Source organism: Miniopterus natalensis, chromosome 7 (assembly GCF_054644295.1).
Source record: "Miniopterus natalensis isolate mMinNat1 chromosome 7, mMinNat1.hap1, whole genome shotgun sequence".
Taxonomy (NCBI): domain Eukaryota; kingdom Metazoa; phylum Chordata; class Mammalia; order Chiroptera; family Miniopteridae; genus Miniopterus; species Miniopterus natalensis.
The window spans coordinates 12,485,335-12,498,055 of record NC_142087.1 but is presented as its reverse complement, the minus strand read 5'-3'; the positions used below and the strand labels follow the sequence as shown (position 1 = coordinate 12,498,055).

Genomic DNA, 12,721 nt, shown 5'->3' with positions numbered 1-12,721 from the left:
GTGGGCGTGCCCGCCGCGTGAAGAAGGGGACTGGGAGGAAGGGAGGCTGCGGGTCATTCCTCCGAGTTGCACAGACTTCGGTGTGGTTTCACAAGCCTTCGCTCCAGCCTGATAAAGCGGAAAAGAGACTCGCAGTCGGGAGACCCCGGTTCGGCCTGAACTTGGCCGTCGTTTGCTCTGTGACCGGGCACAGACTTCCCCTTTCCTGAGATACCCCGTGTGCAGCGAGCAGCCACCCCTGCTAGCAAAGGCCTGCCCGCCCCTCCCGCCCCTCCGCGAATCTCGTCCTCGGGAGCCGGGTGGAAATTTGTGCCGGAGGAAGAGGAGCCACAGCCTCAGGGGCGGGGGAGTGTGAGGCGGCGCGCACCTGACCGAGGGGCCCTGCCCCTGGCCGCGCGAAACCGTCCGCGAGGAACGATTTCCTGAGGACAGAGGGCGGAGTTTACTCGGAGCAGAGGGACGGTTCTTTGAGGGAGACTGTTCCCAGAAGGCACCTAGAAAGAACCCCGCTACACCTGGCTTTTCAACCAGGTGGTGTGGCAGGCTCGTGCCCGCCGACAGCGGGGTGGCTGCGGCTGGACTGGACCCAGCTCCTCGGGGCAGCCAAGCCCTTTCGCGTCCCAACCCTCCCCAGCGCAACCTTTCGTCTGTCTTCCCAAACCCCACCCTGCCCTGGTCCCCCCGGGGGCCCACCGCCTCCCCGCTCAGGCCCTGCCCCGCCCTTCCTCTGTCACTCCGACCCCCGGGCCTGTCAGGCCCGGCCCCGTCCCTTCTACTTTTAGTCTGCGGTCCCTCCCTTTCCGCGAATCCGCGCCGCCCCTGGTTCTGAAGCGGGCTCGCCCTTTGCCCTGTTCTTGCATTTGCTCGCTCTAGTCCCGGCTCCCAGGAGGCTCCGCCCCTTCGAACAGCCACGCCCGGTCCGCTCATGCCCCGCCCACCGCCAGACCCCTCCCCGTTAAGGCCCCACCCCGCGCGGCCTGTTTTTCGCCCCCGAACTCCTGCGGCAACCACAAGGGCGGTTACTGTGCTCTGAACTTGACGCCATGGGGCTTCCCGAGGAGCGGGGCCGCAGCTGCGGCGGGAGCGGGAGCGGGAGCGGGGGCAGGGAGGAGGCTGGGGAGCGGAGCCGGGCGCGGAGTTGGTCCCCGCCGCCCGAGTTCAGCCGTTGCGCGCACGTTTCCTCACTGCAGCGCTACCGCGAGCTGCACCGACGCTCCGTGGAGGAGCCGCGAGGTGAGGCCGGGCCCGGGCTCGCGTGGGGACGTCAGTGAGGAGAGGAATGAGGGCTCCTTGGGAAGTGAGGAATTGGGCGGGTTCCGTGGGGAAATGGGCGTTCCGTGAGGAGATTGGTGTTTTCTGAGGGAGTTGGTGGCCCCCTCGGGAAGTTGAGGGGTCCGTGAGGAGATGCAGGCTTTGTGAGAGAAGACTTGCGGAGGAGATGGGCAAGGGGTTCGGGAGGAGCTGGGGGTTCTATGAGGAGGTGGGTTCTGCGGGTTCCCTAGGAGTTGGGGGGCTCTGGCGACTTGGGGGTTTGCTGACATGTGGTTTCCGTGAAGGAGTGGGGGTTCTGTGAGGGGAGTGAAAGTTTCGTGAGAAGAGGAGGACTGCTAGGGTGAAAAGAGGGGCTCCCAGGGCCGAGGGGGCACGTTGAGGAGAGGCGGGCCCCGAGGAGAAGGTTCCTCCGGATTTCCCGGGCGCAGCCGTCGCTGCCGACGCCCTTAAAGAGTGAGTGAGCCAGCACTGCTGAGGGACAGGGGCCGGTCTCTTCCCACCCCGGGGCTTCCGCGATCAGTAACTAAGTTCCAGGCCTGTTTTTTAATATTTCAGAGATATTACAATTACCCAGTATAAGGCTGAACAAGTCACATTTCAGTTAAGTTGTGTGTGGGTTTTTTGTTTGTTTGTTTGTTTGTTTGTTTTTTGTAGTGGGCTGGAATAGTAGTGCCTCAGAAACTCTGATAGCCGGTCATGTGTTCATGGAGTGGGGAGGAGAGTGCCCTGCCCCGGGCCCCAGCCGCCCTCAGCCGAGGGGGCATCCGGACTGCTGGAAGGCAGCCGGGAGCCCAACCCAGAGAGATCTAGGTTTAGATTCCGGCCCTACCCCTCACTCACTTAGGCGGACTTTTAAGCCTGTCTGAGATTCCTTTTTCTTTATCTGTAAGATAGGGGTAATAACGCCGGTCTCGTAGTTTTGCATGATGACAAGAGTGGTTAGTAAGTAAAGCATGCATTGTAGAGCCTCTGTTGCATAGTAGACATTCAGTAAACGGTGGCCAGCGTGATAATAAAAACGACTTGGATGAGGCCCCTACTGAGCAATGCAAGACACTGAATCGCTTGCAGAGCCGGTAGGTTGCTGCAGGCGGCGACCAAGGCTGAGTCCTCGGACCTCTTCTCCCTTCTCTCCCTTCTCTTCCTCTCTCTTGTCTCCCGTCGCGAATGCATATTTCCCAGGGCTGAGCTGTCCCTGCCACAGCAGTAATGCCTGTTCTGTCCATTGAGCTCTGCGCCCAGGACCTCACGGATGCGCTGGCCCTAAATTTCAGGGACCTGTAGGCCGTTTTATCCACACACCTTGGTAATAACCGTGTTCTACAGGACTGGGGCTGGGGTTTGCCGATTTTCCCTCCCAAACCTGCTCTCCTGCCTAGTGTTCTGATCCCAGTCAGCATCTTTATCTCAAACTGTAAATCTCTCATCCTCCTCTCCTCAGATAAGATCTATTTATATACCTTATTTATAGGGCTCTTACTTCTTACCAACCACAAATCCTGTTTGATTTGACGTAGAGACTGTTATCATCCACATTTTACAGAGAAGGAAACTGAAGCTTAAAGAGGTTAACTAAGTTGAACAAAGTGACAAAGCTAGTTAGTGGTGGAGCTGGGATTTGAACCCAGGTGGTCTTTTTTTATTGAATTTATTGGGGTGACATTGGTTAATAAAATTATATAGGTTGAAGGTGTACAATTTTATAACACATCATCTGTGTATTGTATTGTGTGTTCACCACCCCAAGTCAAGTCTCCTTCCAACACCAATGTCCCTCCTTTACCCTCCTCTACCTCCCCCCAACCCCCTTTCCCTCTGTTAATTATCATACCTTTGTCTGTTTATGAGTTTGTTTGTTTTTGCTTAATCCCTTTACCTTTTCCATCCAGCCCTCCAATGCCCTCCCCTGTGACAGCTGTCAGTTTGTTCTCTGTATCTATGACTCTGTTTCTATTTTGTTTGTTTGTTTTGTTCATGAGATTCCACATATAAGTGAAATATGTGGTATTTGTCTTTCTCTGGCTTATTTTACTTAGCATAATACTCTCCAGGTCTATCCATTCGGTCACAAAAGGTAAGATTCCCTTCTTATTTATGGCAGAGTAGTATTCCATTGTGTAAAAATGTACCACAGCTTTTTAAAAATATATATATCTTAAAAAAAAAAGTTTATTGATTTCAGAGAGAGGAAGGGAGAGAGAGAGAGAGAGAGAGAGAGAGAGAGAGAGAGAGAGAGAGAGAGAGAGAGGAAGAAACATGAATAATGAGAGAGTTGTCATTGATTGGCTGCCTTCTGCACGCCCCCTACTGGGGATCCAGCCCACAACCTGGGTGTGGGCCCTGATGGGGAATCAAACTTCCATCTCTTGGATCCCAGGTTGATGCTCAGCTGCTGAGCCACACCCAGCTGGGCTGTTATGGTTCTAAGTGTATTTCTCCCCTCTAGCTTCTGTACTGAGAATATCCTAAGTGTTCTGCAGTTGCCTATTTTACCTGTTGATTGTATTTTCTCCAGAGGTTCAGGCAAATATTTTAAGATTATAAATCTTATCATGTCTCTCTCCTGCTTAAAATCCTACAAAGACTTGCCATTGCTCTTAGGATAAATACCAAGTTCCTTATCATGCCCAGAAAGATTGCATGATCTGCTCAGTTTATACATCAATTCCTGCTATTCTTTCTCTTATTCTCAGTGCTTTATCCTTAAGGAGTTCCTTTTAACATATACCCTTGGTTCCTTCCCATCCCATAGTATTCTCTTTCTTGGTGGGGGAGTAAAGAAAAACTTCTATTCATCTTTCAGATTTTAGCAAAATATCTTCTTCAGGGAAGATGAAGTCTTAGCTTAGTAACTATAACGTTGGGCAAGTTATTTTACCTTCTGAGTCTTGATTTTTGAATCAGTAAAATGAGAATGAAAATAAGGCCTCCTATGATTATGACTAGGACTAAATGAAATAATACATAAAAAGAGCTTAAGGCAACATCTGGCACAGAGCAGGAAACACTTGAACAAGTAGCAGTAGAATAAATAGCTGCTCACTAAATAATTGCTGCAAGTGAGTGACCAAGTTAAGAGAAAGAGATAGTAATGGGAGGCTCTGTGGGTAGAGGATTTCTTCCTTTCACTAATTAATTCATTTAAAAATTGCCTACTTTGTGCTGGGCATTGAGATAGGCCCTGGGTGGCTGTGATTTGAATAGATGGTAAAAAATTGAGTGGGGCCTGGCCAGGCATGGCTCAGCAATTGAGCATCAACGTAGGATGCAGTAGATCGCGGTTCGATTCCTGGTCAGGGCACATGCCTGGTTGCAGGCTTGATCCCTGGTTGGGGGCGTGCAGGAGGCAGCCGATGAATGACTCTCTTGTCATTGATGTTTCTATCTCTCTCTCCCTCTCCCTTCCTCTCTCTGAAATCAATAAAGACATATTTTTTTTAAAAAATTGGGAATTTTGAGGAGAGAAGGAAGAAATTTTAGTCAAGATTCAGCTCATTGGAATAGAAGGTGGGTTAGTAGAGTGGTGGGTGATAAGATTAGACAGGCAGAGGAAGGAACCCAGGTGGTGGGTCCTAGATTACAAGACGGAGAATTTGTGACTTGGTCCTGTGCATAGATTGATAAGACATCTCAGGATAAATGTGTCTGAGAAGCTTAGTGATGTTGGGCTTCCCTTTCTGTTGCAGAGTTTTGGGGAGACATTGCCAAGGAATTTTACTGGAAGACCCCATGTCCTGGCCCATTCCTCAAGTACAACTTTGATGTGACTAAAGGGAAAATATTCATTGAGTGGATGAAAGGAGCAACTACCAACATTTGCTACAACATACTGGATCGAATTGTCAACGAGAAAAAACTTGGCGATAAAATTGCTTTTTACTGGTAAAAATATCTATCTTTTAGTCTGTGGTAGATAAAAAGTCATCTTTTACATTATATAGTGTTTCGTAGTTCACAAAGTACCTTAAAATCCATGAATTCATTACAACAACCTGGTAAAGTAAGCAAACTATAGTTAATTTAATGTCTCAAGTGAGGAAAAATACCTCAAGGAAGTTAAATGACTCCTCTAAAATCACATAAACAGCATGTGACAGAACTGATATTCGAAGCCAAGTGTTCTGATTTCTAGTTTGGTGTTCTTGGCTTATAGTTGGAGAGGAAAGAGGGGAGAGGGTAAATGGAAGAGAACAGGACTGAGGAGGTTCCTTTCTCATTTTTGCTTTGGGAGAGAAATTGGTATTGGATTTTTCACTGCTACCACCACTGTGCTCAGGTTCTTAACAAGTATTATCTCATTTGATGCTCATGACAACCAAGAGTGCACTATTTATTTTCTTCATTTTACGTATGTGAAAGCTGAAATTCTGAGACATTAATAAGTGACTTATTCAAAGTCATACAGCTAGCAAGAAGCAGGGCTGAGATTCAAACCCATGTAGTGTAATTCCAGAGCTTACACCCTTGACCATGACACTATGCTATACCTCTAATTCCTTACATTAGTCTTGCAACAGCTTTGCAAAATAGATATTCTTAGCTCCATTTTGTAGGTGAAGAAATGAAGCTTAGAATAAGGTTGCAGAATGAATGGTAGAGCCAGGATTGAAAAGCAAGCCTGTCTGACTCCTTACTTGTAAAACTAGGCCATGCTGCCTCCCCAGGAGGAATTTTTTAGAGCCCCTCTTCCTGGCAACATAGCTCTACAAGAGGTATTAATATACTGAACCCAAATAGGACCTTGAAGTTCCAGTAATTGGGGTGTTGCTTCTGCTACCACCTGTGAGCACTCTGAGAATTGATCCTATTTCTAAGTGAGCCAGTTGGAGCAGATTGGATGTTTCATGGAAGAATTAAATTGATACTTAGTCAAAATTTGCCCAGTTTATGTGAGATAGTGAGAAAAGCACTAACCTGAGAGATAGTAAATTTAGATTCTCATTCTAACTCAGCCATTCACTAGCTGTGTAACTACAGGCAACTCTCTGAGGGTCAGTTTCCTCTTCCATAAAATGGGGATAATAATTCCACCCTTGTCTTTCTCCTTAGATTGTTATAAGAACCAAATAAGACAGTCTGAAAACATTTATTTATTGGAAAACACTGTATAAATGTGAGTGGGTGTATAATCACATTTCCATTGCTCAATTTGGGGTCACTACACCACTGAAACTAGGTCCTATGTCTGTTTAGATTTTCTTTAGCTCCTTCCGACACTTGAGCCCACCTCTTAGGTTCTTTAAGGATCAGAAAACCTTTAAAGATCTACATAGGAGATGCTTGTGTCTGAATTTTCCCCCCGGTTTGAAATAATTCAAATACTTCCTTATTCTAGTTGTCCAACACTTGGCTTTGACAAGGAAAGGAGAAATTAGTCATATTAGACATACATTTAATGTAAATTAATTTTCTTAAACATATCAGATAAAATGTGTTATCAGGTGTAAATGGTCCACACCCTGGTCTCATGGAATTTACATTCTATTTTAGAAGAATAGGTCTATATAAAACAGCCTGAAAGCAAATATGGGACAAACTGCAAAAAGTCAGTTACGCGAATAGTTCACAGACGGGAGAAAGCATGTAGAGATGCAGTATAACAAAATTTTAGGAGAATGGATTTTGGTGTCAAACTAACTTAATTTGAGTCCTATTTCTGCCACTAACTGTATGGTTGTGTACAAGTTACTTAACCTCGTTGAGTCTCGGTTTTCTCAACTATAAATGTGGATAAAAATAGTTTGTTTGGTTTTTAATCTCGTGGAGTTGTCAATTGAATAGGTTAAAAAACAACAGCCATGTGTCCAACTCCTGGAACATGTGAAAACTCACTAAAATTAGCTGCTATTATTATTATTGGGACAGTGAGAAGACCAAGGCTCTTTGGAGTAAAGGGTTTATTCAGGGAACAATTTATTTATTCAATAAATACTTATTGAGAACTTACTGTGTACCAGGCACTATTCCGAGCAAAAAAAGTCCCTGCCCTCATGAAGGTTATATTCCAGTTTGGGGAGACAGACAATAAACAACAAACCAATAAATATATAACAGGTAGTGATAAATGCTATAGGAAAAATACAGAGCAGCATAAGGGAAAAGAGAATGACAACAAAGAGTGGGGATTGATAAGAGAAGAACTCTGATAAAGGTGACATTTGAGCAGAGATCTGAAGAAAATGGAGTATACTATGCAGATAGTTGAATTGGGAAGGGGAAATATTTCAGGTACGCACAAGAGCAAGTGTAAAGGCCCGGAGGTGGGAGTATGCTGCTGCCTGGTGTGTCTGAAGAGTACTTAGGAAGTTTGTGTAGCTGAAGCAGTGTGAGCTGGACAAAAAGAGAGTAGTAGGAGATGAGGTCAGCAGGGCACCAGATTGTGTAGAATCTTAAAAGTCAATGTAGACTTTTGGGTTTTATTCACAGTGAAATGGGGACCACTGGACAATCTTGAGCATAGATGAGACAATAATTTGACTTATATTTAGAGTCTGTCTTTTATGTTGAGAATAGACTGTGTTGAGACTAGAAGGGCAATAATAGATTTTTTATGTTGAGAATAGGTCAAGAGTAGAAGCAGGAAGATCAATTAGGAAGCTACTATAGAAATCCAGGTGGGCAATGGTGGTGATTTAGACTATCATAGTAGTAGCTTAAAGGTTATTAGTCAAAATCTGTATCTATTTTGGGTGAAGAACCCATGGAAGTTGCTCACTTGGATTGGATGTGGGGAGTGAGAGAAAGGAATCAAGGTTGTTTCCAGCAGTGTATGAGGTCCAGGAATGGGAGATCTTGACTAGTTTTGGATACCTCTGAAAGGATTTTATGCAGGTAATGATGTGGTCACAGCTGGGCTTAAGAAGACTAATCTGGAAACATGTGGAAATGGGAGTGTGAAGTCAGAGAGCTGGGAGTTTGTTATTCAGGGTAGATTTTCCTGAACTGGGATACTGCTGGTGGGAATGGAATGGAAAGATGAAAATTTAAGAGTAATTTAGAAGAAAGAAACCAATATAAGAACCTGGGTGTATAGATGGTGGGGCGATAGGGGGAGAAAATGAGAAAGAGTGAAGGGTCCCTTTAATCTGTATAACACTTTACTTTTTTCAAAGGCACACATTTACCTGATCCAAGGGCTAAATTTGACCTCCAAACAAGACTTTGATTTCAGTTTCTCTTGCATTTTCTTCCCCCTTAATATGGCAGGTAGAGGTGTTAGTGGAGATTTATGTGTTAACGTGTGAGAAGGTAATCAGTGAAAAAGTTTTTGGACTTAGCATCCAGGGAAAGATAGTTAATGAGGGATATCTGGGGTAGCTTAAGGAGTGGGGTATGGCTAGTTGAAGGGACACCAAGGGACAGTAGGAGGTTTGAGGGGTTAATTAAAGGGTCTAAAGGGAGAGGGTAAAAAGAGTAACTAATGGCTGTTATTTTGGTGATTTATACTAGCTGCTTAATATCTAGGTTTTTCCAGTAGAGGACCCCCATCTCCAAAGCCCAAGAAGTTTAGTATAGTTCATTCTTTTCACTGTTTGCTTTCAGTTGCCTAGTTGCCTGTGGCTGTCATAATCTCTACGTCACCTCACCCTTCATCCTCAGCTGAAATTACTGCTATCTCTCCACAGCTCTGGATATTATTCAAACCTTCCTTAGAAACTGGAGCTTCTGTGAAGCAGGTGACTTTAGGAGCGACCTTATGATAGAAGCTCTGCTCTCAGGATCTCTGTATGCTCCTGACCTTGAATTCCAGAGTGTGATATTTAGAACTCTCCAGATCCCTGTGGGGTATGTGGGAGTGTGTGCGTTTGAGAAGGTGAGGATGATTGGGAGGGTGACACAAACCCATGTTATAACAAGGAGTAGATTGTCAAGGTAACATGGAAATCCAGAGTCCTAGAGTGTAAGGACTCCTAATTATCTAGGTCTATCCTGAAGTTCATTTCAGTGAGATGGGAATGGAGGAACACTTTTGTCCTCCATCAATTCTTCACTGATTTCATGACAATGTATTTATTGATTAAAACATACTTGGTAAGGAAATATAGTCAAGTTAGGCCATTCTGTTCCCCTCTCTGAGCCTTCCTTTTGTGGGAGTGGTAGGAGATGAACCGTAGGTACTCTGCAAAGTCCCTTCCGGCTCTCATATTTCAGGATTCTATACTTGTTTCTGAAGAGGAAGTGGTTTTAGAAGTTCTGTTGCAACCAGTCGTGACTCAATGGTGACTCAGTAGGTAGGCTGAGCGTCTGTTGAGATGGTGAAAGAAAGGGAGGATTTTAGAAGGTTTGTGGTGAAGGAGCTGAGGAAGAGTGTTGCTGGTAGCATAAGCACTTTAAGCTTATGGGAGATATGTGGGGAAATAACTTGCTGGGAACAGTCTTTCTCCACTTGAAATAGGTGGGCAGATTGTGGAGGAGGGCTGGAGGATTTCATGCTTAAGATGGATCTCTAATCTGCTTCTCTCACTTCTCCCTAAATTTCATGACCCTTGATGCCTTAAAGAACCACTCCCTAAAGTAGTGAAAATGAGATAAGTAGGTTGTGCTATCCAAATTAATAATCACTTTTTGGAAGTATGTGGGATATAAATAATAAATGTATAGTAATAATAATATGTTACATATTAATATTTTATATACTAACATTTGTAATAACAAATGTATAATAAATGGAGACTGACTTGAGACATGATTCAGTGTCCTGAGCTCCATGTCAGCTACTTGAGTTTGTGTCTAGGCTCACTTTTTATTACCAGTGTGTTCAGTAAATATTTAATGAGGAGAATGGCTTCAGATAATGCCCTTTTCTGAGCCTTCTTTTTCCCGCCTGTAAACAGTGTGTGTGGGGGAATGAACAGGATACTTGCTCAAGTTATTTCTGGCACTAACTTTCAGAATTTCTGTCACAAATATAGGGAACTGCAGTGGAGGTGCTGGAGGAAGGGAAGGAACCCAGTACTGGCCTCTTGCTCTTTGAAGATAGCATGTAGTCAGGTGGGAGCATGGGTTCTTGCTTTAGGGCAGACTCACATAACAGTAAATACAGAAGGCATGGAGCTGGGGATGGCCCTCCCTCATTTTCCTGGATTTGGTGTGGGAGAGATTGGCCATTGGTAATGATCCCCCGTGTCTGATACCTTGAGCCACTGAGACTTTGAGACTCCCAGTTGCTGTCTTTTGAGGTCATTTAGTCCACTTCCTATACAAAGGAGGAATTGTAGCCCCACTTAGCTCCATCCTCCAACAATCCCCATAAGTAATGGTTCTGATTTTGGACCACTATAAAGACCACAGAGTTTGCTCACTACCTGACTCATTGTTAGGCAGCTCTGTTACAAAGTTCTTAGATATATTTCTTCTCCATAACTTTCTTCCCACTCTGTTCTCTTCCCTTGGTCTTAGTTCTACGTCCTGGAGCCACATAGACATTCCTTCAAGTATTCAAGGGCAGTTGTTTTTTCCCTTTGCCAGGCTGACAGTGTAGAATTATAGTAATTTAAATACAGAAGATGCCTTGAAAATCATCTAGTAATTTTCATTTTTTTAAGCATTATAATATAACCCTTTTATTCAAATACAATATTATATGTATAGTAATTAACAGGAGTAGGCTTGGACTCTGCTTGTGTTTCAGTCCCTATACTTATTGGTTGGGCAAGTGGCCTTACCTCTTTTAACCTCAGTTTTCCCATCTGTTAGATGAGAATAATAACAGTTCCTAAGACATACATTGTTGTGAGGAATAATTGGAATAATCTGTGAAAAGGGCTTAGTGCTTGGCAGTGTGTTAGCTATTTTTATCATTATGCCAAAGCCCCACACCTAAAATAGGTAAGAGCAGAGTTGATCCTGGTTGAAGCATGAATGAGAGGACCAGAGCCGCATTCTCTTGGTTTCTTCACCTCGTCACTGTGATCCTTGGGAGATATGTGTGTGGAACCTTTAGGGATTTGCAAAGCTCAATTTGAAAACTCCTGATCTAGTCCAGTGTTCTTGTTTTATGGATGAAGTAATACTGAGTCAACATTCCCAGGTTCCTTGTATGATGTGGTTTCCTGAACAACACTTCATCATCCATGTCAGTCTCCTCTAGACATATTCTAGTTGGCCAATATCTCTCATTAAGTATTCTAGCTGTGGTCTGCCTTAGGGAACTATTATCATTTTTGCTCTGACCTTACATCTCTAAAATTACAATAGCCCTATTGACAGTCACACTCTACCACTCAATTTACAATCTCACATAATACCGAAGACTTTTCAGTTTTTCTAATAATAAACTGTGTCTATGTGAGTTTTTTTGTTTATTTGTTTTTTGGAACTTGGGTATGTTTCACAACAGCACTTGATAGATGAGGAACTTGAGGGTTTTTGGTTGTTTATTTTTTTAAAATTTTAAAAATCTGTTTTAGAGAGGAAGGGAGAGAGAGAGAGAAAAAAACATTGATGTGAGAATGAAACATTGATCTGTTGCCTCCCACACATGACCCAACTGGACCAGGGATCAAACCCCCCACCTTTTGGTGTACAGGATGACGCTCCAACCACCTGAGCCAATCCAGTCAGGGCAGAGGAACTTGAGGTTTAGAAAGTGGACATGACTTGGCTAGAGTCACATAGCTGATGTAACTTTTTCTGGACAGAAGAACACCTACATGCTTTGTTGCAGATACTATGCTTCTACTTTCATAGCCTTAGTTTCTTTGACAATTTGTCATTTGTCCAGCTAGTAGTTTACTTAGAGAGTTTAGGGCTGGCTTTATAAATGTCAACTACAATTTATAATGATAATTTGTAAGGCTAAAAACATTTAAGAGTGAACCTCAAAGAAATAACATCCTTTCCTTAGCAGAGATATGCCTATTCATGTATTCATTATACATATATGTATGTATTCATATATATATGGCTTAGCCTGAGGATCTCCATCTATGGGCAGAGATCCTAACTACTGCTTTATGACCTTAAGCATCTGATAATATGCTTCTGACCCTCAGTTTCCCAGCCTTTCAAATGGGGATAGCAAATCTTGTCCTGCCAATCTCAAAAGATTGCTATAAGGATTAGTTGAGATGAAAGATGAGAAAACACACTGAAAAGAGTTACTACTGTGAGATGGTGCTAATACTCATACACATCACATATGTCCAAGGGCATTGTTAGGCAAAGGGATTCAAGACTGGCAGCCATACATGACTTTTCTATCCTTTCCAAAATACCTTTCTTTCCTCTGATGAACACTTAGCCTCTTTCCTTAAACTTAGTTCAAAAGCCATCATTTCTAGGAAGTATTTAATGATTGACCACACTTAAGTTATTTCTTTTTGCATTTCTTTGGTGATTTCCTACTCCTGCATTTTCTTGTTCTTGGTTACTGTCTCCCAAGATTGGCTTTAGGTGGTGAGTTGCTTAGATCTCTCTAATTAAAGATTTTAAGCTTATGGAAGCAAGG

General features: G+C 43.9%; 1 protein-coding gene across 2 annotated transcripts in view; it reads left to right on the top strand.

Moving 5' to 3' along the window:
- Positions 1–963: 963 nt before the first annotated feature.
- The window catches only part of ACSS2 (acyl-CoA synthetase short chain family member 2), a 42,826-nt gene continuing 31,068 nt past the window's right edge, over positions 964–12,721 (top strand). The window contains exons 1-2 of one of the 2 annotated variants that reach the window (XM_016213171.2): positions 964–1,233; positions 4,959–5,154. In XM_016213171.2, the coding sequence (XP_016068657.2) occupies positions 1,044–1,233; positions 4,959–5,154 (386 nt within the window). In that variant the 5' untranslated portion in view covers positions 964–1,043. The remainder of the gene's footprint in view (positions 1,234–4,958; positions 5,155–12,721) is intronic. The other variant, XM_016213170.2, reaches the window with a different exon arrangement.